The sequence below is a fragment of the Vollenhovia emeryi genome, unplaced genomic scaffold, assembly GCF_000949405.1.
Source record: "Vollenhovia emeryi isolate VEMERY1.0 unplaced genomic scaffold, V.emery_V1.0 DF939197.1, whole genome shotgun sequence".
In the NCBI taxonomy this organism is placed as follows: Eukaryota; Metazoa; Arthropoda; class Insecta; order Hymenoptera; family Formicidae; genus Vollenhovia; species Vollenhovia emeryi.
In genome coordinates, this window is record NW_011967169.1 from 808,493 (window position 1) to 831,092 (window position 22,600).

Here is a 22,600-nt window from a genome sequence, read left to right on the forward strand (position 1 = left end):
CAGTCTTCGTCTTCCTCGGCGTTGCTTTGCCGCTCGAGAGAATCGAGTACGGAGAAATATCTTCGCGAAGACTACTCGGAATGTTACAGCAAATTTTTGCAAATTAAGAAATTCTGTAAGATACGGCGAAATCGTGGACCCCTCCAGCGAGTTTCTCTAAAAGATGCTGTTTCGAAAGAGAGCCGTCGGTCGATTTGTCGCCCGTTCATCATGGCATTCATCCCTTATCGCGGAGACGATTTTCATGTATTTGGGGGGTTGGGGGGGGGTGACGTCTTTCACGCTTCCTCGATAGATCGCGAAATGCCGCATGAGGACCACTGTCCTAGAGGTATCAAAATGGAGGAACGAACGCCGTCGAAGCCTTCGGGGCAGTGCGGGCTCCTCCGATCGCCTCGGTCCGAGGCTGTTCGCGAGCTAAAACCGAGAGTTCCGTACACACAGAAAAAAGGAGAGGAAGCGAGACGCGCACGGAGCAGAGATGAAGGGGGTACCGGGTGTAAGAACAACGGGGGAGGAGGGGCGGGGGGGTTCGGACGGGAAAAAGACGGGAGAAGAGATGCGAGCGAGGGAAGGAAAGAAGAGGGCCTTACATAGCGATTGCTGGCAGGGCCTGAAATAGACCTCGGCAAGAATCCCCCTGTGGCATCCTCCCTCTCGACTCTCCTGTTCCAGCCGCCTTCCTCTCTTCGTCCTCTTCGTCGCGCGGCCGACGATGGTCGCCGCTGACCGCCGCTGGCCGCGCCGCGGCGTACCCCCGTCTTCGCTTTTGTTTTAGCAAAAAAAGACCAAGTCCCTTGGCGCGGCTGAGAAGTTGTTCCTAGCATCTCCCTCGCATGGAGCGGATCAAGCGAAAGGCGGGGGGGAGGAAGAAGAAGAAGACGAAGAAGAAGACGAAGACGACGACGACGAAGACGACGGCGGCGGCGACGACGACGAAGAAAATGAAGTGAGAGAGAACGGAAGGTGCCGCTGGAGAATCGCTTGTTTATCCAGTACACCGAGCTTCTGCTTTCGTCTCACCTACCACCACACAGAGAAGAGAAGCCCGTAAGCATGGTGTGGCCGGACTGTAAGTGCACTCGAGCGGACGCGGTGCATTCCCACGGGAATACCACGATGGGAACTCAACCTGTTAAACTGACCTACACCAAGGTACCGGCCGCGACGCGGCGAAACGTGACTTGCGCCGCGAGGTACAACAAACCCGGGCGTTCACGGCGCGCAGAAATCTGAACGAGTTCCCCGCAGCCGAATATCCTATTTCTCTCGGGCGAGTCTGCGAGCGGTAAAGCTGATTAATTTTATCGCAGCGCCGCATCTTGGTGTTAAAGGAAGATGTATCACGGTAATACGCGAATGTGAAAGCGATGAATCTTGCTCGGTCTCTCGTAAAAACGCTCTCTTCTCCGTTGATAGGATCCGCATCGCGCGTCTCGCGTCTCGTCCTGCCACCAAACGCATCATCCGCTCAAGTAGCCACGACGACGCGGCGGTCGCGAAAGCCTTCTCCGGCTCGGGCCGCGCGCCACTCCGGCCGATTCATCTGCATTCCTGAATCGTAGTCCACGAAGGAAACCGTCACGGCGCGCTACCCTGTCATTAAGCTCGTGGCACGGCATCCTCCCGTGCGAGAGCTGCAACAAGCGGACGTTGCGCGGAGCCGGGGAGAGAGAGACAGAGACATAAATAGAGAGCCGGTTTCCGTTGTGCGGTAGGTCTTGGATGTCACGCGAGGTCCTTTTTGCTCACGATCGCCCGCACAGCGCGCCGTGTACCAGAAATAACACGTCGCGTATCTGATCATTGATCCGGCGATTCCGCCACCAGGCAGAATCTTCGGCTGACAGAGGTAATACCGTATACGGACGGCAGCCAGGGGGATGAGATACGAGGGGGATGCCTCTCTCGTACCGGTTCCGACATTGTGATCGGACGACTTGGTCAACCGATATTCGCTCGCGACGTATCTCGCGAGCAGGTGGATCGATCTCCCGGACCAGACGGGAGCACATGGTCAGAAATGAAGCCTACCTTGAGACGCGGGCCTTTTTGCGAACCGCGTTATCGGTACAGGCCCGCGTCGATGCACTCGATACACGGGATTACAGCTTCATTAGTTTAACATACGAAATGTTTACCCCAAAGGACCCCGCGCAGGCCTTATGGAAGCAGGTGGATTTCGCTGAAATGGACTGAAGTCCATTTTTTTGGTAAGGTTTGTGCCGGGGTCCTTCACTCCCTTGAGAAATATTGGTCTATAGCAAATTTTAGCTGGACAAATAAAGCGTACATTAAAATAGTCTTATCAAATATTGAAGAAGAATCTCTCGCCCGACGATCTCTCCGAAGACGAACAGTTTTCGCTGTGAATGAAATGCCGTGAGTTAAATAAACGAGTCGGGGCAAAGGACAGAAAATAAAGCACAGGTGACGCGCAAACACTTTTCCACACCAAGTGTCCGACCTCAAGATAAACTTGAGAGATTTTCAATAAGAAACGCTGAGACGACGGGAGAGACTCGTCGTCGACGTTGCGAAGATTCGGCGACAGTGATGAAGAATGGAATCGCAGGTATCGAGAAAAGTACCCGACTGGCAGCGGCCCCGATTAAGCGTCGGCATTAAGATTGCGGAATAGCTCGGGAGACGACAGCTCGCGAAAAATACGCTTCTCACCGATCGATCGGCGAAACGCAAATGGAACGTATGACACACGGGGAATGCGATAACTCGTTAATACGCCTCGCCCGCGGAGAACGGGATGATGCGTTCCACGTGATACGATCTCGTATCATTAATCACGCGAAAGCTTAATTGAGACGCGCCCGGTAGTCCTCGCACGCGCCGCACCGCGATATCTGCGTACGTGCGTGCGTGCGTGTGTGCGTGCGTGTGACCGCTCGCAGTCGGTGAGCCAGAATTCCATCGGGTTTTGCGATGACGATGCACTTGGAGAGAAGTCGAGCGAGAAGAGGACGGCGCCAAAGGACGCGAAGGGAGCGACCGGTTGAGACCGTCGTTCTCTTCGCGGCGCCGAAGCATGCGTGATCCCTCGCTTCGATTCTGTCGAGCGAGGTTTACGCGTATTATTAGACAGGCCGATATTTCGGACGAGGTACTTGGACGAGAGACTTCGTTACGTAGGTATTAATAATCGAGAGTCCAGTTGGTTGGTACGAAACGCCAGGCCAGATATCCAGGTAGCGATGTTCGCCAGCCGGCCTTCCACAGATCGAAGGTATAATTTACGGATTTCCCTCTCGAAGGCAGGCGATTTGTTGCAATTAGCGTTTGGATTTGAGCGGCACGATCGTGCGTGTCGCTTCGCTGACGAATGAAGTGAGGCGGATTTTTAGGGATGGATGATATCGGAGCGCGAGAGGATGCCTCCGAGGAGGCGTTCAGAAATGAAGTCTGCCTTGAAACCGCCGTCTTTTTTGCCGCTCGCCGTCGATACAAATCCACGGAGAACCGTGAAGACCGCGGCAGAGTAAAATTCCGCACCGCGAGCGAAAGAAGCGATGGCGCTACGACGAAAGGGGGATTTAACAGTGTCGGGGAACAAAGTAAGCGCGAGCGCGAGCGCGCAGATGTTATTAATGGGATTAACGTAAACGCTACGTTGATCGATACGGGGATAACGACGTTCTTGCTATTACTCGCCCCTCCATTATTTCACGTCCGCGCGATACACTGCTTACAAATGGATTATACCTCTTCGCCGAGCAAACATTATTCATACGACGCTTCGCTAGTTAATATAATTAACCCGACGTAATCACACGTTGTGTGTGCGCTAATTTACTATCGCGCCAATGAGAGAGGAGCGTGCGCACCGCGCGCCTGACAAGTGGCTGGCTCCTTCGACAACTGGAGCGGTTTTTCTTGCAAAATAATTATTTCCTCTAACGACCGATGATCGATCCAAGGCGATTAATTTGTTATCCGACACGCGAGAGCACGTACGACCGCTCCGTTGAGCGGGCGAGCGAGAATTTAATTATTTGCCGGACGTATTATCGAAGCGATCTGAATCTCTGATCGTTAAAAACGATTCGCGTCGAGTGTCCGAGGTGTACTTTCCACCTGTCGAGAAAGATTTCCGCCGGTAAACGTCCACGGTTGTCCCTCGCGGACGCTTTACGGCCGCGGGAAGAGAGCCATTCCCCTCGGATCCTAACGTGCAGCCTCGATTGCGCACATCACCTTCGCAGTCGAGGGTGGACAGAGGAGAGGGCGATCCGTACCGAATCGCCTCCACGTTGTTCAGCCTGAACACCCATTGTGTCTGCTTCCTCCGATCTTGTCACCTGTCGTTTTCTTTTCTTTACTCTTCGATTAGTCTTCGTGTCATTGTCATCGTTGTCGTCTTCGTCGCCGTCGCCGTCGCCACCGCCGTCCCTTTCGCGCGTTGGGCTCCTCTGCTCTGCTCTAGCCAGTAGTGAATCATCTTCAACGACCCCCTCCTCTGGGATCCGGGCAGAAGACTCTTAAGGGGGCTCACGGCGCGGCGCGAGGCCAGTCCGAGAACGCGACCCTAACACTAACATCCGGTGTATTCCGAGAGAAAGGGAGAGAGAGAGAGAGAGAGAGAGAGAGAGAGAGGGTCGGAAACGGAAACGACTGACTGCTTGATCGCCGCACTGCCAATACAGTAATCGGCACGCTAACATGAAGATCGTCCTGTTGCTCTTCGTCGTCGCGGCCTTCGCCTCAGGTTAGTACCCTCTTTACACCACGACACAATGCCGGCTCGTTCGCGCTCGCTTTAACACCCGCGGTGACGTCTTCATTATTATGAAATGATTGTTCTCTCGACTTCATCACGAGCACGTTGGGTACACTCTTCCGCTCGACCATCGGCGTTTCTTGCGCCTCTGATTGTCCGCTTAACGCGCAGTGTTATTCGTGGAAACCGTGAGATATAATCGGCCCTTCTGCCACCGAAGGAAGTCCCAAAAATTCGGAAAAGATGAAAGTCGAGAAAATTCCCAATGTCTGATTAAATGCTTCATTGGACTCGTCACAGGCAGTTCATTATTAATATTTTGCGTGAAGATTTCACAACATATTTAAATGTTTCTCCTAAATACATTCCTTCATTGTATATTCGCTATATCTTTTTCTGGACCAGCTGCAAGTACTTGATTCGTTGTATTCAAATTTTGCACTTTCTCCATTTTCCTCGTTTTAATCGACTGTTTCCAATGGTATCCTCGTTAAATACATTTTCAGACTTTCAAACCTTTCTATATCGCTTGACGTTTCTAAAACACGCACTTTTCCCGTCATTAAAAAAAACCCCTGCGCCAACTGTCAGCGCATTCAGCGTTGGGACCGGAAACAACCGATGGTAGAACACACGAGCAACATAATGCAGCGGGTGTATCGTGTCTCTTCGGAGAGTTTCTGTCCTTAAAAAATTCTGCCCATTATAATACAGTATTCAGAATGGATAAACATTTAGAGAAGCAATACTTTTGAACGGTGAAACAATGATAAGTAAAATTAACGTCTCTCTCTCTTTGACAAATATTCACACACTGAAAGAGAAGCATTTTACAATATTCGCGCGCGATATGTATCGGAGTCTCGGCAAGTAAAAGTGGGTATCACATGCCACGAGAAGACAACCCTGCGCACGAAGAGGCTATTCAAAGGCTCGTTACTTGCAGACATAAAAAATAGAGGAGAGGAAAAATGGATGAACGTTTGCCGAGACCGTTTATAGAGATTCGAGCGCCGTGTTCGTGTACTCGCTCGTGTATTCGTTCGTTGGACCGGGAATCTTGTCGAGTATCATTAGCCGAACGGCGGGAACGCATTACGTGAACGAAGCTGTAGTTAAAGCGGCTAGTCGCCTCTTCTTTCGCGCGCGCATACACCGACGGCAGACGTCTCAAGGCCTTCGGGTCATTTACCACCACCTGCACGTCCAACTTCACGATCCGGAACGTTTTTGCTCCGGATGCGCCTCTACGAAGTATCCCGAGCCGTGACTAGACTTCTGCCGACCGGCCGAACGGATATCTCGCCCCGTCTTGCTTCGCTGCCCGTTGTATAACGACGTGCTCCGCGTCTGTGCGAAATTAGCCCCCCCTTGGGAAACGCAGATTGATCCGCTTCGATCCCGCCGAGATTCCTCGGGCTACCGTGACAAACAAGTCTCGAACCCCCCGTTGTCTTTTTGTAAAATTAAAGAGGCGACGATATCGTCTCGCACTTGTCCCTTTGATTCTCTTATCTCGATCTCGTTAATCGGTGAATCTTTTAAATTCCGTGACTACGACTATACGTGCAGGCCGAGCTTGTTCTCTCTTCTTGCACCAAAGCCCCCTTTTGTTTCGTAACTCCGTTACGTAAGGGTACCAAGAAATATCTCGACTCGTTCACCGCAAGCATATAATTACCAGGCGTTTTGGCATTTCCTCTCTATTTCTTTAAATATCTCCGGACTTTTAATTAAGAAAAAGTCAAGTTTTCTTATACACTTTTAGTCTTTGCAGCCGTAAACACGTAGTACAAGGTACAGAACAATCGCGGCCAGAAACAATGCGAGAGGGACTCGCATTAGTTGCGACACTCGTTCACCTACGGTCTATTCGGGGGTCTCGGCGCGTCATAATTCATAAGTACAGTTAACCAAATAGCCGTCGCGGTTCAATGAACCCGCAACTTGATATATCGTGTGAACACTGCCCTTGTCGTAAAGCTTCGAGTCATTGTGAAGCCGGCTAAAAACGCGTCGCGCCGGGGTACGCATTTAGAGTGAAATTAAAATCGTATTATGAAGCGGACAACGCTGGAACAGTCGCTTCAATTTCGCTCCTCTTACCGCGTCCTGTATTGTATCACATATAATGCGATGAAAATGACGCTTCTTAGCGTATAAATTTAAATCACCCTTTTCCTTGCCGTTGAAACGTTTATCATGATTAAGTTATGGAGATTATTGTCACGTGCGAACCATCTAAAAAAATGTTTCGGTTAAAATCTCGACATCAAGAATTATTTTACGCCAGTACATGATTAACAACAATTAAGCTTTCGATCGACCATAACTGGCAACGTGTTTTTAACGCAGAAAATTCTTCGCGAAAAATATTACCTCAGCCGGGGTTTGGGTCCAGGGGAAGTCCAGGTTCAAGCCCTGGCTATATTTTCCGCAATAAATTTTCTGTGTTAAAAACACGTTGCCAGTTATGGTCGATTGGAGGCTTAATTATTGTTAAATATTATAATTATTGTTAAATCTTGACGTCGGAGCTATCGTTCCTACACTAACAATCTCATTTTACACGCTGTATTGGAAGATGTACGGACGTTTTTAATGAAGTAACGGTTCTCGATCGCAAGCTTCGGGCACCACGATACTAAAATGGGATGTTACATTAATATTCACTGAACGCATTCTCTCGCGTCTCTACTGCCATTTGTAGCCTTGTCGGGACTGACCGGACAGACGTGCTCCGGTGAGCCCCATAAGTCGCTCTAAAATATATATATTTTTCTTAAAATACGTTGACAAGTCAATAAAATTCAAAGGGCTCTCATGTGGTAAAGACCAATTCGAAGGAATAAAGAGCCGTGACAGGACGTTAGTGCCTGAATATTTCTTCTTTTTAAATTTATTGCGAAAAATATTACCTCAGCTATAGGGTTTAAAATATGTTGTAAGGATTAAATTGAAAAATTTTCCCTTTTGAATTGTACTATAATTGCAGAAAGTCAAAACATACTTGGAGCGACATGAGAATATAAAAATCTTTTTTTAACAGATATAATTGTTACCGCTGCTGTCGCGTTAATTTAATAGTCAAGCATACATACATGCATACAGTCGAATTACCGCGAGAATGGTATCACCTAATGTGCTCCAATTTCGCGCACGTGCTGCAATTGAGTTTGTTTAGAGCGCGCTTTTAACGTGGTCGAAATTGAGACGTGATGCAAGCGCAGCTTTCGACGACATTAAAGAGAAATGTGAAATGTTTCGTTTACAGCTCAGAGGATCACGACGATCCAGCTGGACGGTATACAATACTTTGTATCGCGAATGAATCCCTACAGTCCGGAACTGAATTACTTCCTGGCGTATCAATATTGCCGTTCGCTGGGCCTCCAGTTGGCATCTTTCGAGACGAAAGAGAAGGCCGACACGATGACGCAATACCTGAAGAACGCCGGTTACACGAAATACGACTTTTGGACCTCCGGCAACAAGCTCGGCACCGACATGTTTTTGTGGATGAGCACGGGACTGCCGTTTAACGTCACCTTCGACTACATGCTGAAGCGACCTGGCAACAGACCTGCCGACGTACCACCCGGCACCGAACCCCAAAGGGTGGCGCGTGAAAGGTAACGTCTTTAATTGGATCGTGTACTGTTAATTAGTAAAAAAGAAACAAAAAAAAAAGAAACGTCAGTCCAAAATCAGAAGACATCGGCTAAACGTTAAGAATCAATATTTACACCTCCACTTGAATGCTAAAAATGATAGGCGCCGCCGTTGAGTTTCAATGAGTCAATATCATTTTTCACGGTCGAAGAATCGCAGACTAGTCGATCGTAGTTGTCACGAGCAACGGTTATCAGCCACTCTCTTCCGCAGTTCTAACACCCGGAAACTCGTGTGTGGAATAGCTAACAACAGAACAGGTATTCTCGTTTAAATTCCGAAACGCGAGTTTCTCGATTTCAGCGGCGACAGCGGCAGCGCGGACGGATGCGTCGCAATGGTAGCACCTACGTTAGCCTGGGAGGCGCAGGATTGCACTCTCGTGAAGGACTTTATCTGCGAGCAAACAAGATGCTATTACTACAACTACGGCAGCATTCCAGTCTCCGCGACTCAGGGGTAAGAGGTGAGATAATACTTGTCACAAAAATACACAAGTCGAAAGGAAGAAGAGAGAAAGAAAGAGAGAGAGAGAGAGGGAGGGAGAGAAAAAGGGAGTCCAGGAATACCGACGTACCTTGTAAACGAATCTCGCTTATGCACGGAGTGCAAAAAGTGAACAACCCTCCAGCGATAAGCTATGCAAACGCATATCGCGATAATTGAACGTATTTATCCCTTCTGCTACCGAAGTATGCGGGACGATTGGGCGACAGATGAAAATTCACTGTCGCATTCGCGACTCGTAAGTGCGTAACGTGTCAACTACGCGCCACTGTAATCTCGATCCCGTAGAACGTACGTAGAACTCGAGTCTCCGTGCTCCTCTCCGCGATTATTTACGAAGATGCGAAACGAGGTGAGTCCCGGCGAGTCACCGGAACAAACTTTTTCCTCCGTGCAATCTAGCGAGAGATAGAAATAGCTTGAAACGCGAGGAATGCTTTTTCTTCCGCAATACGCGGCAGAATGGGGAACAGTTATTGCGACGATCAAGACGCTATAGATACTGACTCTCGCCGGTATTAAACCAGTTCTTCAACATCTTCCTCGCATAGCTAATAGCTACGGGACAGACGTGTCGATGAATGAGAATAGCTCAGTCACGATACGGAATTCCAGCCTTTATAGCTTATTCTTAATAACGCAATTATTCTCTCGCTTCTTGACGCACGATATTCAGATAAACGATACACTTCTTACATACACGCATACGTACACACAAGTACGGCCTCACTCGGCGCAAATAACCGCTGCGAAAATATTTTACGCTAATCCATCGACGGTGAAGCTACGCTTTCCTCTGCTATTAATACGGTGCTTAAGTCAAGCCACTAATAATCGTAAGGCCGCTAATTTAACAATAAATATCCGGAATAAATTGGCGAGAAGTTAATGATTTGAATTGTTGCTAAAAAGGCGACGGCGACGATTGTCTCTTGAACAAGCCCCTCTATCTTTCTAGAAATCACAGGCCCTACATCACGACCACCTCGGCGCCAGCCAGCGACGACCAAGCAAGTGATCACGTAACCGACAGCACTAATATCTACGATCACCATCCGAGTACCGATGTCCAGGACGAACAGGAGGCAACACCACTGGAAGCGGACGCGTCCGCGAGCGAGAAATTATCAGAGGATCCGGTCGTCAGCAGGCTAATCACCACCGCCGCTCCCGCATCTGGCAATCAGCAGCAGCAGCAGCAGTCCCGTCAGCACACGGGAACGACGGCGACGTCGCTGTTCGACGACGGTAACGAGCGCGAGCGCACGGCCGTCGGCGACCTGGACGATATCAGACCGGAGCACATCCCGGACATCGCGAGCCTGTTCACCGTGGCGTCACAAGCGCGCAAGGACAACGTCTTCGACGGCCTCGAGACCCGCGAGGTTCTGCGGCCGTCGGCCTCCCGTCCCGTCGTCTCCGCCGTCTCCTCCTCCTTCTCGTCGGAGATGAAGATGGAGCATCGCGAGTCCCCCGACTACGGCGACCTGGCCGCGGAGACGGAATTGCCGAACAACGGTCTCGAGGACGCCCACACGATTGGGCCGTACGACAGCGTGCAAGATTACGTCAACGATCAGCCGGCGGACACGGCGGCGTCGTCGTCGTCGTCGTCGTCGTCGGCGGCGGCGGCGGACGCGACGATGATGAAGGATCAGGATGACGACAGTAGCACGATCTTGCCAGAGGCGGAACCGGCCTACAGGTACAACATCAAAGTGCGCACCAACGGCAAAGTATTAGACCCTCCGTCCAAGTAACGCTTTACTTCCTCCTAGATAACGTCGCGTTATTTCGTTTTTATAAGTGACAGAAACACAGATCGACATTCTTGAGGAATTAGGTATATATATAGGTATATATATATATTTGTATATGTATATCAGAGTGCGTTTTGCACGTGTGACACGAGCGAGCTGTCGCCGTTCAGACCAATGGCTACCATTGTCACCGCTCGCCGTTTAGCTCTAACTTAAGGCGTACCCGATATAATGCTCGATAGTTTTGGACCAGACAGGCACTATTATCAGCTTCCTCGGTCGGCGGCAGGCAGAGACGATTATCTCGAACCGTCCGTTAGTATTACTCGGTGCTTGAGGCGAACACGAATGAGTAATGCCGCGGCTCGGAAAACGATACTGTCAAAGATGTCAAAAAGGAAAGCCGTGGTGTCAATCGCAGAGGAATCGTTCTCCTGCCGACGTTACTCGACAAGCTGTACATTTTCGCAAGGGCATTTACACAATTACTCAGCTCTCATTTTCCATCACCGCTGACGCCGGCAGATTATCATTTTCATCGTCATTCATGCGTCTTTACTATTCCCCGTTTATTCCCACGAAATTCCCACGTTCAACATTCCCTGGCAATAGAATTTCAAGCAATGGAAAAAAAATCAAGTTACTAGATTCGATAGTTCATTACGGAATTAAATCGCCAGCTTCCGCCAGCGTCTTATATCTTTATAAGGTGGTAATCATCGTCATCATAGCTAACAATATATATATACGTCTGCAAGACGAAACATTCGACAACCAGACGATTCCCAAAATACTTTTGGACACGCGACGTTAAAGAGACCGTCGAGAATCAGTCGTAAATGTTTCCGTCATCCAGACGTATGACAATCGGCGTACGTAGCTTCATCAGCTCCCTAGCTGCTATGGTAAGTCCATATTAATTCTGTGTACAACGGCGCGAATGTGCGACTTGTGTAACTTTAATAAAGATACGACTACAGTCTTATGGTATCACGCGTCTGCCATTCGCTGTCCCCTCTTATAACATTCTATCCTTAAATGTAAAGTTAGAAAGTTTTACGCTAGAGCTAGGCATGTTAAAAGTCTCCATCGCGGCTTTCCTCCAATAAAAAAGCGGTCTGATAAAAATATGCATAATCATTAACTCACCAGCCGTTCACAACTCCTTCTATATTTAGCATTGGAATTATTTTGAACACATAATCGTCACGTAAACTGCTGGCGTGTTGGTTGTCACTTAGGAGAGCCTCCATTGTCCCATGCATCACCCAAGAGGCGTTGCTCTCCCCGGGGTGTACTCTGGATGTTAAGAAGATCATCTTTCGTGTCTGCAAGGAGATGATATTTAGCTCTAAGTAACTGCTACGTTAAATCACTTATTGTTACGCAAACAGTTTATATATATATTTATATATCTGAGAATATGCTCACATGTATAGGATTGGTTTTCGAATCCGGTGACGTAATGGTGAGCACAGGATTCTCATTGCCGTTTAAAGTCTCGCAGAGTGTCTCCGCGCGAAAGTACACGTTTGCCGCGGAGACCGTCTTCGTCCACTTCCAGATGTTGGTCATCAGCCGGCTGTATGTGTACGGGAAATGATACGCCAGATAACAAACGTCGTAAGCATGCGGAAACGTGACCGTGAAGGATGTCGTAAAGTACGTTTTTCCCCTGGTGGTGCGTTGATAACAATTCCGATAGTAGCAAATGTCGACGCCGGTCCTCACCCAACCTGGCCTGCCACATTGCGCCTCTATGACGCTAAACAGTATCGGCTTCATGCCAAAGTTGAACTGCGAGTTTGTTTTCTCGCAGTTAATTATGTTGAACGTGTATGGTGCGTTTGCCTCCATGCTGGAGACCTCAAAATAGAACCACTGATGCCTGGAGCCGCTATTGACGTCCGGCGTCAAGATAAGATCGTATTCTCGCGGACCTATCTGAGGAGAAAGCAGACGTGAAATATTAATGCAGCGAAATTTAACAAAAGCAAAAAAACAATTAATTTATATGTGCTCTCGGAATAGCTTGTGTATGAATTACCGCGCTAAGTCACCACGAAGCCTTATGCAACGTGAACATAATCGATTACATAAAACGCGACTAGCAGACCACCTGTACCTGAATGGCTTTCCTCAGATTGCCGCTTTCGAATCTGGACTCGAATTGCAAGCGTTTCGTGTCGAAATTACGCTTGCCGACCCTCTTCTCGTCCCAGTTACCAAACAATCGCTCGTCGCCCGATGCTGCCCGGAGCGCGGGACTTGCGAGTGCATCAAGGTCGTAAACGACTTCCTGGATGGTGGCGGCAGCGTGGAGACCGCGTTCCACGCAGGCCAGCAGTTTCGCACGGCAAACCTTCCTGTCCTTAATATTGAGCGGCTCAGCTTTCCCCATACCGTCGCCGCCGATCAGGTCCGGATAAGCAACCTTGACGAAACTGATAACGCTCCTCGCTTTACTCGCCACGGCGCAATACGCGTGCCGCTCCGTCGCGTTCGCCGACACGTCCTCCAGGACCTTCAAACTGTGCGTGCCGTTCACCAATTGACTCTTCGGTGTACCGTTAGATCTCGAAAAGTCCTTGACTAAGGTCTTCGTCTTTCCCACCTTTGTGAGCGGCGCGTTTATCTGATCGTCCTCCACCAAGCAAAGATCGGTTAGCTTCACGTTCGACGATCCGACGATATGTAGCTGTGACCGCAGATTTCCCAACTCCTTGAAGAACGTGTGGTACCTGACGGAGGGGGAAAAAACGACGCCTTTAAATTATAGTTGACGTCTGTAGATGTGTCCGCAAATAATGTTCCACCTACCCAGCGAGATCCTCCTCGGATCTCTGCGAGGTAAAGACCCCGGCGAAGAATTTGCTCTCGTCCACCTCGTCGCCCACGTGAATCTCATTGTCCATTGTATCTCTGGAGTCGTGGCTCTCTTCGTCGTCCCCGGAATCAAGATCGCTATACAGTCTACCGATCGAAGCCACACTGTTCGCCTAAACAGAAATCAATATTCGCGCCGTACGAACGTTTTACGGCACAAGTTTCGACACTACGGACACTGCGGCATTTTGTGAAGCGAAAATCGTTGAAGCACATGATATTATTAGAGGAAAGTCCTCTATCGCGAGGCAGGATTCTAATACGAGATAGCAGGTTTTCAACGTCCAAATTCAATCACAAATCTTTTTTCGCAACGATTGCGCGATCCAACAATCAATTTTCCCCTAAACAGATTTCACTCCAAGGGTACTAAATTCATGGCGGAACCAACAGATGATGCCCATTAATTAACAGAAACTCCGCTATCTCGTATTAGGAGCCTATCCCGTAATAGGGAGCTTCCCTCTAACAAACGCATTCTTTAATCGAATCTCATAACGCAGCAATCGCGATAATTTTTCGTGAAGAAGTACACACCTGGCTGTCAACGTCGCTGCCGCTCTCAGCACTGTTCGCTCTGTTAACGTTTGCCTCGGGCAGAACAAATCTGCGTGCGAAAAACTTTTATTTGCACCAAACTTTGGACCGAAATTTATTATGCACAGTTGCGATTGTAAACGAGACTTCTCCACGCGTTAAACCTTAACTAATCCGATAATAACCGAAAGCTACTGCTATTTATTCGTCTTATTCACGATACTCGATCACGGTCGTAATATCCGGCAGTAACAAAAAGCTCTTAATATTTGTAGCACTCTTTCTAGAAAGACGCTTTGACGCTAAATACGTGAAAATACAATGATATGTAGTTCTTTTTAAACTGCACTGGCCAATGTTTTTATTTAAAAAAAACGACGTTTCTGTTCCAGATTTGGACCCTTTTCAAGTAATCTGTTCACACAATTGTTAACGATCTCGTATCGTTCGTTTTGTTTTGAAAAATGTTTTGAGTTCAACTTGATCTCTCGTCCAACACATGTCTTTTGACAACTTTATTTGTCACCCGTCAGTTCAATCTGATATCTCGTCCAACACACGTCTCTCGATACTTTTACTTGTGTTTAACAATTAACAGTACAACTTCAATTGACTTTGCGCTCTTCAACCAAAGAGCGCAATCATTTCTTGACTAATATCTCACTAACATAACGATATTGGCCAAACGAACGATATGAGATCATTAACAATCGCGTGAACAGATTACTTCAAAAGGGTCCAAATCTGGGGCCGAAATGTCGTTTTTTTTTTAAATAAAAACATTGACCAGTGTAGAACGTTTAAAAAAAACCTACATATCATTGGTTTTAAACTACTGGCGATATTAAATCTAGTTGTGTGAAAATACAATATTACGATTATCACGAGATACAGTATACGAGATGACCTCGAACGTTTCATTCACCTCGCAGGCGACATTTCGGGCACCGGTAACTCTTTTTTCTCCAGACACTGATTGATTATCCCGCAAATACGCGACAGCAGGCAGTCATAGGCTTTGTCCTCTGGACAGCTCGTGCAGAACCGGTACAGTAGCTGTAGGCCATTGTTCGCCTTGATAGCCTTCCTCCCAGCCTCTAGAACGGCGGGCAAAAAGAACGCCTTTTAAAAATATTTATAAATATTTAAGAGGCTGATAAACATAAAATTAAGCAAGTAATCTCTCCCAGAGATTATCATCCTTCGAGAGCCACTTTTTTAACAGAGAATTTTTTCAGAATCCACCCTAGTAAACCTACTTATTATGCAGAGATGCTGAAGCGTATTCAGAGCGTAATTACAAATCTTTAAGCGAATCTGTCCGTCGAATCTCTCCCATCTCTCGAAGATTCGCATCAGCAAGTGTACCATTCCCGCTTTAACGAATTTGCTACAACATAGTCCTGAAAGTAACATAAGTAAATATATTAAGTGAATATTAAGACAATTGATAAAGAAAATGTCGAATACGTTGTACGTAGACGCGTGTGCTTACTATTGGTCGTTAAATGTTTGAAGCAGTCCAGTAACGTTCTTAATTTCAAATGTGGCGTATAACCGATATTGACAAACGTTTTCTCCAAAGTATTAGTGATGCCATCCTTTACGAGTGTTTGCAAGGAAAAAGCTACCGAGAAACGTAACAGCTTTAATATCCCCAAACATATGAATAAAGTGCCAATACATGAAAGGGAACTACCGCGTACAATTTTTAGCAAGAGTTTTGATGATCAACAGCAGCGGCAATAACGTCTTGCTGTTGTTGTAATGCTGTTTCAACAGCGCGTGGAACACTTTCACGGAGTTGAGCAGTTTCATTTTTGACACAAACTTCTGGTCCCTTTGAGCCACCTGAAAAAAATTGCAAAATAATTGCAACAACTTCTATTTCTCAGAAAAATATTATAAACATTCTTAACAATTACATGCTTACTTTTGTTTTAAACATTTCTATATGATTTCAAAATAAAACGAATGCTGGAAGAGCGCAAAATTACAACGTAAAGTTAGAAATAGTAGAAATAAATCTCGTATGCTGGAAAAAGTGGAATTGAAAAATATTTTCGTAGACATACGCAGTGCGATCGATAAAGGTTCTGCTGTGCAGGCATACAACATGTCAAAAGTATTTTCTTCTATTCAAGCAGAGGTAGCGAGCCAAGCAAAATAATTGTTCCTAATTGCAAAACAAAATTAAAAAAACAAGTTCATTACAATGCACCGTCTCTCAAAAATCACCTGTCCCAAAATCCAGAGGATGTCTTGAGTGAGCACTTCGCCCGTGATAGTATCTGCGTGTTGCAGATTTATTAAAAGTTTAACTAGGACTTGCGTGATACCTAAGTTGATCAGTTGAATGACCGCCATTCGGCTACTGGTTCCTGTTAAAGAATAAGCTCGTTACCTTCAATCCCGAGGAATAAACACTATCGAGTCCGTGAATTCGACAAGATTTGCATTCTCGGTAAAAACTAGTTTATCTATAAGACAATTGTCAATTACTTGTGGCACTTTTATTCTTGCTCCCTCTCTCCTTGGATTTGCCTTTGGTCACTCGAGGAGATATACATTCGTGCAATATGCCGGTGACACTGTAGTTAGCAACGTGGTCCTTGCAATTCTACAGACAAATGTCGAAGCGTAGTGTCAATTGTTCGTCAATTTTCCGCCAACGCGGATTCTCAGATTCACAAGTCGATGACCAAATCGATCAGTGTCGACCAATTATTGATGATTTAGTTGATACATGGTAGATGTCATATTCAAGTCGAGTCGATAAATGCATTTTGATATTGTCTCATTTTTATGACTAAATGAGATTGTGAGAAGTAGAAACGCGTCAAGAATATTTTTATCTCGGTAACAGAAATCCTTTCTGAGGGTGTGGAGATGTTGATTCGACTTCAATATGATATCAGTTAAAATCGCGGGCATCTATAGAGTATTTTCCAGATATCGTAATGAAATCTTCTAAATATCACCTTGGTTATTGATTTGCACATAATCTCAACTCGATTTCAATATGATATTCACCAGATTGGACAGAACATTTTAATGCGATTTTTATAGTTGGTGCAATTTTTTTATATCATTTCTTTTGTAGAGAAGATTTGAGTTTTGTTTTTAACAAAAATTTTGCTCATTACATATTTGTTCCTTCTACGCGTATACTTGGCCTTTTTTGTACTTTTTTTAAAAAGGTAATTTTGTTATGAAATTCACCGGACTCTTCATCGACTCGTGAACCCGGGTTGCGTAGGAACACGTTGAGTTTTTTCCCTCTTTTCCCCTCTATGCGACGTAACAGGGACAAAAATTGCCACGATAATAGCAAAAAGTAATTGCAAAGAATCGCGTGGGTAATATGCGAGCGATTATTTTACGCGAGGCGTTCCGACACTTGTCGGGACCCGGAACGGACGGATATCCAGATTTACGAGCCTCGGTCCCGCGACTTTCTCGAGCGTGCAGACAATGCAGGATGCGTGTTGCGTGACGCGGACGCGGTATATTTCGCAGATAGCACTAATTACCACGGTTACTCAAACTCTACGTCGTGTCAATGATGTGCCCGCCGAATGAATCGTAAACCCACATATAATTATCTCCCTCGCTCGCACATACGCGTATCGACCACGGCTCGACACGCGAAACGATCGTAGCTTAGCCGATAAGACGCTACACGTTACAATTAACGGGAGCGAGGAGAGCCGAACGTGTGATGGAGATTACTTTAATTAAAAATTATTCACCTCCAGGGTCATAATGAACGATTCCATCGCCCCGGAATTCTTGCGCCAGAGCTTTTCCAACGTGCGCTCGCGTATCCGCCGATCTGGAATACATACGTCAAGTGATAAGCGGTCTTAGCCTCTGTTGTTGCCGGAATCAGATTCGTAAACCGCATTTTTTTTTTTCGTGGCGCCAGATGCACGAGTGTCCTGCCAATGCCTTAACACATGTACGACGGTACGTTCTCTGAGAGATCAAGAATACCGCACACTGTGGCACGACACGCTCTTATGTCAAAGTTGACGGAGTGCCAATTGGAATCAATGTTACAACGTACGTAAAAAAAAAAAAGCTCACGTAGCGGAGTTAATTAAACACCTTTGCGACTACGAGTATCAACGGTATGGGGAATAATACAATTCACACGCGCGAGTTTTCGCTTCTGACGCGACGATAGCGGATATAACTACGGTGACGTGAAACGTGACCTACAGCGAGGATTTAGTAACGTCTATCTAACTATGTCGCAAAGTATCAGATGATATTAGCCGCGAAATCGCGAACCGGGACTCAACCGCGCAGTAAATTCGCGAGAACACCGACCAGGAAGATTGCCAGGCCCTTATCAAATCGGCGCACGAGCGCGACCCGAAGAGCGTGTATCGTTCAGAGTCATAGTTTCCTGGACGCCGGCCAACGGGTCTGTCGTCAGTGTTACCGAAGGTGATTACGCAATCAGCTAACAGGCGGTTCTTCTGTCCCAAAATAGCGCGCGGTAGCGAACGAGTGCTGTTTGCACACCTGTTCGCCGATTGTCCGAAGGTCCAGGACGGACCGACGAATTAATATTTCATAATCGTACAGCGTTTCTGCGATAATCACAGTGCAGTAATAAATACACGACCGCGTCAAACTATTAGCTCATTCGGAAGTGAGACGAATTTGCGTTGCACAATTTTGTCGTGCCGCTGGCCGAGAGTGCTATGACCTAGAGACCCTGTAATCACCCAAACAACACGTGTGTGTCTAAGAGACAACTTAAAGACGTCTTAAAGATGTCTTTTAGACATGCGTGCTGTACGGACAGAGACTGGCCATAAGAGTTCGTCAAATTCCCGCGAGTGAGAGAGAAACATGGGCTACCTCGCTCTTCTACGATTCTACGATCTACGATTCTACGATCGTAGAAGAGCGAGATAGCCTGAAGGCCCTGTAATCAGAGACTGGCCGTAAGAGTTCGTCAAATTCCCGCGAGTCTTCTACGATTCTACGATCGTAGAGCGAGATAGCCTATGTTTCTCTCTCACTCGCGGGAATTGGACGGACTCTTACGGCCAGTCTCTGATTGCAGGGTCTCTAAGAGCACCTGTGTTTCTCTCACACTCGCGGGAATTTGACAGACTCTTACGGCCAGTCTCTGATTACAGGGTCTCTACTACGACACGGAATGCATTTTTTCTTTATCACGCACTTGCGTCTCGACTGATCTTTCCCCGATGAGTGTCACGAAAAGTTTCGCGTGGCTTACGTAGATTTGATCAAGTTTCATACGAACCGACGCGACGCAAATGCAGTAATAACAATGCGATGGCGCAGAACGTGACGAACGATTTCCCTCGCCATCCGTTGCGGGGGAGGGGAATCACACGAGAATGATAAATCGCGCAAGTTCCGCCGCGATTTCGTGCTCGCCGAGAGTAATAATATACCGGCACGAATTTCTCCCTGGAGTGTCCAATCTACCCTCCGAGTCGTTTAGAACTTTACTGCCGCGATCGCGATTCGCGCGTAATATCGTACGCTTATCGTACGAGACCATTAATGGAGACGACACGCGATACGAAGCACTAATGAGAAGGGAAATTGCCGCGGCGTCGCTAATTCGCGATAAAATCGTGGCAAAGAGATGAAAGTAAACGAGACACGTAGCTATTATGCCATCGAAAGAAAATTCTGTGAAACTGTCTATTACGAGTAGCGTGCGGACAATCGAGAAACTCGTTACCGCTGATAAATGCTGTAAGAAGGGAGGTTAATGATACGTAGTTTTTTTTTAACGACCTAAGCTGGCCTTTTTTATTTAAAAAAGAAACGACGTTTCGGTCCCAGATTTGGATCCTTTTCAAGTAATCTTAAACGAACGACATGAGATCATTAACAATTGTGTGAACAGATTACTTGAAAAGGGTCCAAATCTGGGAAACCGAAACGTCGATTTTTTTTAAATAAAAATATCGGCCAGTGTAGGTCGTTTTTAAAAAAAAAACTACATGTCATTGGTTTAAAACTACTGGCGTTATTAAATCTACCGAGGGAGGTTAAATTGGCACAGGACTGTCATCTGAGATACAAAGTCACCGCGAGTCTGTCGTTGCGAGATGCCGGGATCCCGGTAGAGCTGCGTACCTGATGAGGTGACACGCGCGTGAATCTTGGCCGCGATCGCCCTGAGCGCGTCGGCCGCCTCCTGCGGCTTAGCCGCGTAAGTTCGGAGCTTCTCCAACAGCGCATCGTTCACAACCTCGTCCGCGCTTTTATTACCCGCTGACATCACACTAGACAACGCATCGCAAAACAACGAAATATCATTTACTCTCCCGCTCGACGCGCGTCGCCAGCGCGGAAATCGCAAAAAGCCATTCTCGATTTCGGGGTGCCTGCGGCGGGGTGAGAGCGCGTCAAACGTGATATACGCGCGCTAGGCGCAAAAGCGTACAATCGAGCTCTGCCTACGATGACAAGTGAAACGATGAGGGATTACAAAGGCTGCAGCAAGCTAACGTTTCGCGTCGCCTTACCCTTACGGTACCTGAAAAAGATGATTGAAAGATGGTTATTTTCCCGCGCGCAACCAAGCGGCGTGCAACCAAATATCGGGCCAATGTTTGACCAATGCTTGGGCCACGCACTGTGCTACTGGGGCAGGACAGCCGCGGCGACAGACGCGAAGAGCGATAAGCTTTCCATCGCGACGCGACGCGATGGACAATGGTGCGCGTCGTGCGATCGTAGGCCTCGTCGCATCAATGAATCCGCATTGGCCCTCTGCCAGTGCGGTCGGAACAACTGTTAATCGCGATTCGCAATCGGCTGCTTCGTCGCGGTTAGTCAATGTCGCGGGGATTGCAAAGTCAACCATCGGAAAATCGACGCTCGCCGGAGAGCCAAGGTTAATTAACGCGAACCAGGTGAGGCGCGACGATCTAAAATAGTCCGCCGCGCGGATCGTCCTCGCGCGGACTCCCGGAAGGACGGACGCCAGGGGCTCATTATCGAATAATTAAGCGTCCAACTGCGCATCGGCCAGAAACGAGCGTGCCGGTGGGCGACACGTTCTATTTGGCCACGTTTATGCGAAATATCGTTGACAATATCAGCGGCGCGTGTTGAAATCATTTTGATTTTGGCTCCGCTCGACTTTTCGGGACTCTTATTAAATAGAATTTCCTCACGTTCAAGCTGCGTGAAAGACTTGCGAAGCGAGACTAAAAGCGGAAGACGGCATGCGGAATATCTGACGCGGGCTATTTTAGCTCCTCAAGCAGGCAGACATACAAAAGTAAGAACAAAAGGACTGACGTTTTTCTTTTTTTTAGCGATAAGATATTTATTCATAGTTCGCAGATTACAGAGACATTTCTTTACGGGTGTACTCCTCTGCTGCGTGTGCGTGCGGTTCGAGTGAACGTCCTCCGAAGGGGTTAAAGGAATGCGTGTGAGTTATTGCGTTAAGCGTTGCATCGGTGCGTTGCGCCAATGAGAGATCCCGGATAGCACAGGACACTCCTATGAACATTTTACGAGTATTCTTCAGGGATATTTGAAATATTCCATAGGTCATTCTTATATATTCGTCTTATGTTCGTGGAGCATTCGACCGGCACTACTATAAATCTTTTTCGAATGCACTGAAAAAAATTTCTGGTTGAATATGGACGAATCAGATAATTCCTTTAGGATTTACCAGAATTCCTTTAGGATTTACCAGAATTTCTGTAGGATTACAGGAATTCTGGTAAATCCTAAAGGAATTATCTGATTCGTCCATATTCAACCAGAAATTTTTTTCAGTGTGTGAATAGAATAATCTGTCGAATATAGCGCGTCGGTTATGCACGGTATGATCGCAGGTTTCACTGTCGTTTGCATAAGATAAGTGCATTACACAATAAACAATGCGCAATACATAAACTCGATGAATATTAAAAAGTTATTCTGAACGAATATTCCAAAGGCATTCTCGACGGATATTCTAAAAACTTTCCTCTTTGTTATGAATGCACGGTTTCTAATTGTACTCGGGGGAAAAGAAAGACAGTCAGCCGCCCATTTTGGGGCCCACAATTAGTAATCAAATTATCTGGCAAATTGTATTTGCACTCCAGACGAATATTCATAGAACTACGTGTGCTATCTGGGAAGCCGCGACGATCGGACGAGTCCGCCGAGACACGGTGTAACAATCGCAGAGTTTCCTCGACATCGGCTTATTAAGCGGGATCCATTAACGAACGTCGCGTTGTTTCGCCAGGCTCCTTTAACGACGACACGCTCCTCCGATATCTTCGAACGACAATTAATGTACCGCTTCGCGGCCGGCAATGCCGTACGTTTAATTGGTACGTAAGAGCTGACCCAAGCGTATAACGAATCGCGATGTCAATGGTAAATACGCGTCCGGTCGACGCAGCGCGCGGTCTCGGTAAAAGGACAAAAGAGGAAAGAAGAAGAAAAAAAAGAGGGAGGAAAAATCGAACGAGATAAATTCAGCGCG

The 22,600-nt window shown here is 47.1% G+C and overlaps 2 protein-coding genes across 12 annotated transcripts in view; one reads left to right on the forward strand and one right to left on the reverse strand.

The window, feature by feature from the left end:
- The window catches only part of LOC105562007 (cytosolic carboxypeptidase 1-like), a 36,514-nt gene that overhangs the window by 9,174 nt on the left and 4,740 nt on the right, over positions 1–22,600 (reverse strand). For 6 of the 10 annotated variants that reach the window (XM_012012480.1, XM_012012474.1, XM_012012482.1 and 3 more), the window contains exons 2-14: positions 20,233–20,381; positions 17,847–17,929; positions 16,597–16,714; positions 16,333–16,475; positions 15,801–15,945; positions 15,590–15,721; positions 15,354–15,497; positions 15,020–15,191; positions 14,095–14,164; positions 13,492–13,670; positions 12,797–13,412; positions 12,103–12,615; positions 11,821–11,999 (exon numbers count right to left, since the gene is read on the reverse strand). In XM_012012480.1, coding sequence (XP_011867870.1) covers positions 11,821–11,999; positions 12,103–12,615; positions 12,797–13,412; positions 13,492–13,670; positions 14,095–14,164; positions 15,020–15,191; positions 15,354–15,497; positions 15,590–15,721; positions 15,801–15,945; positions 16,333–16,475; positions 16,597–16,714; positions 17,847–17,929; positions 20,233–20,381 — 2,643 coding nt within the window. Of the gene's footprint in view, positions 1–11,820; positions 12,000–12,102; positions 12,616–12,796; positions 13,413–13,491; positions 13,671–14,094; positions 14,165–15,019; positions 15,192–15,353; positions 15,498–15,589; positions 15,722–15,800; positions 15,946–16,332; positions 16,476–16,596; positions 16,715–17,846; positions 17,930–19,535; positions 19,637–20,232; positions 20,740–22,600 lie in introns of those variants that run through there. The other 4 variants (XM_012012485.1, XM_012012481.1, XM_012012484.1 and 1 more) reach the window with 4 other exon arrangements.
- On the forward strand, positions 4,521–11,661 carry LOC105562006. 2 transcript variants are annotated; one of them, XM_012012472.1, is made up of 4 exons: positions 4,522–4,720; positions 8,007–8,364; positions 8,708–8,863; positions 9,870–11,661. In XM_012012472.1, the coding sequence occupies exons 1-4, from the start codon at positions 4,675–4,677 to the stop codon at positions 10,669–10,671; spliced, it is 1,362 nt and encodes a 453-aa protein (XP_011867862.1). In that variant the 5' UTR covers positions 4,522–4,674; the 3' UTR covers positions 10,672–11,661. The 2 variants fall into 2 exon arrangements, with proteins under 2 accessions (XP_011867863.1, XP_011867862.1); XM_012012473.1 differs by lacking the exon at positions 8,708–8,863 and having other exon boundaries at positions 4,521–4,720.

Bases quoted from the DNA above. Each gene is read 5' to 3' on its own strand.
- LOC105562006 (XM_012012472.1), top strand. From the start codon at position 4,675: ATGAAGATCGTCCTGTTGCTCTTCGTCGTCGCGGCCTTCGCCTCAG. The intron at 4,721-8,006 runs GTTAGTACCCTC...TTTCGTTTACAG, and splicing joins CGTCGCGGCCTTCGCCTCAG to CTCAGAGGATCACGACGATC. The intron at 8,864-9,869 runs GTAAGAGGTGAG...CTATCTTTCTAG, and splicing joins CCAGTCTCCGCGACTCAGGG to AAATCACAGGCCCTACATCA.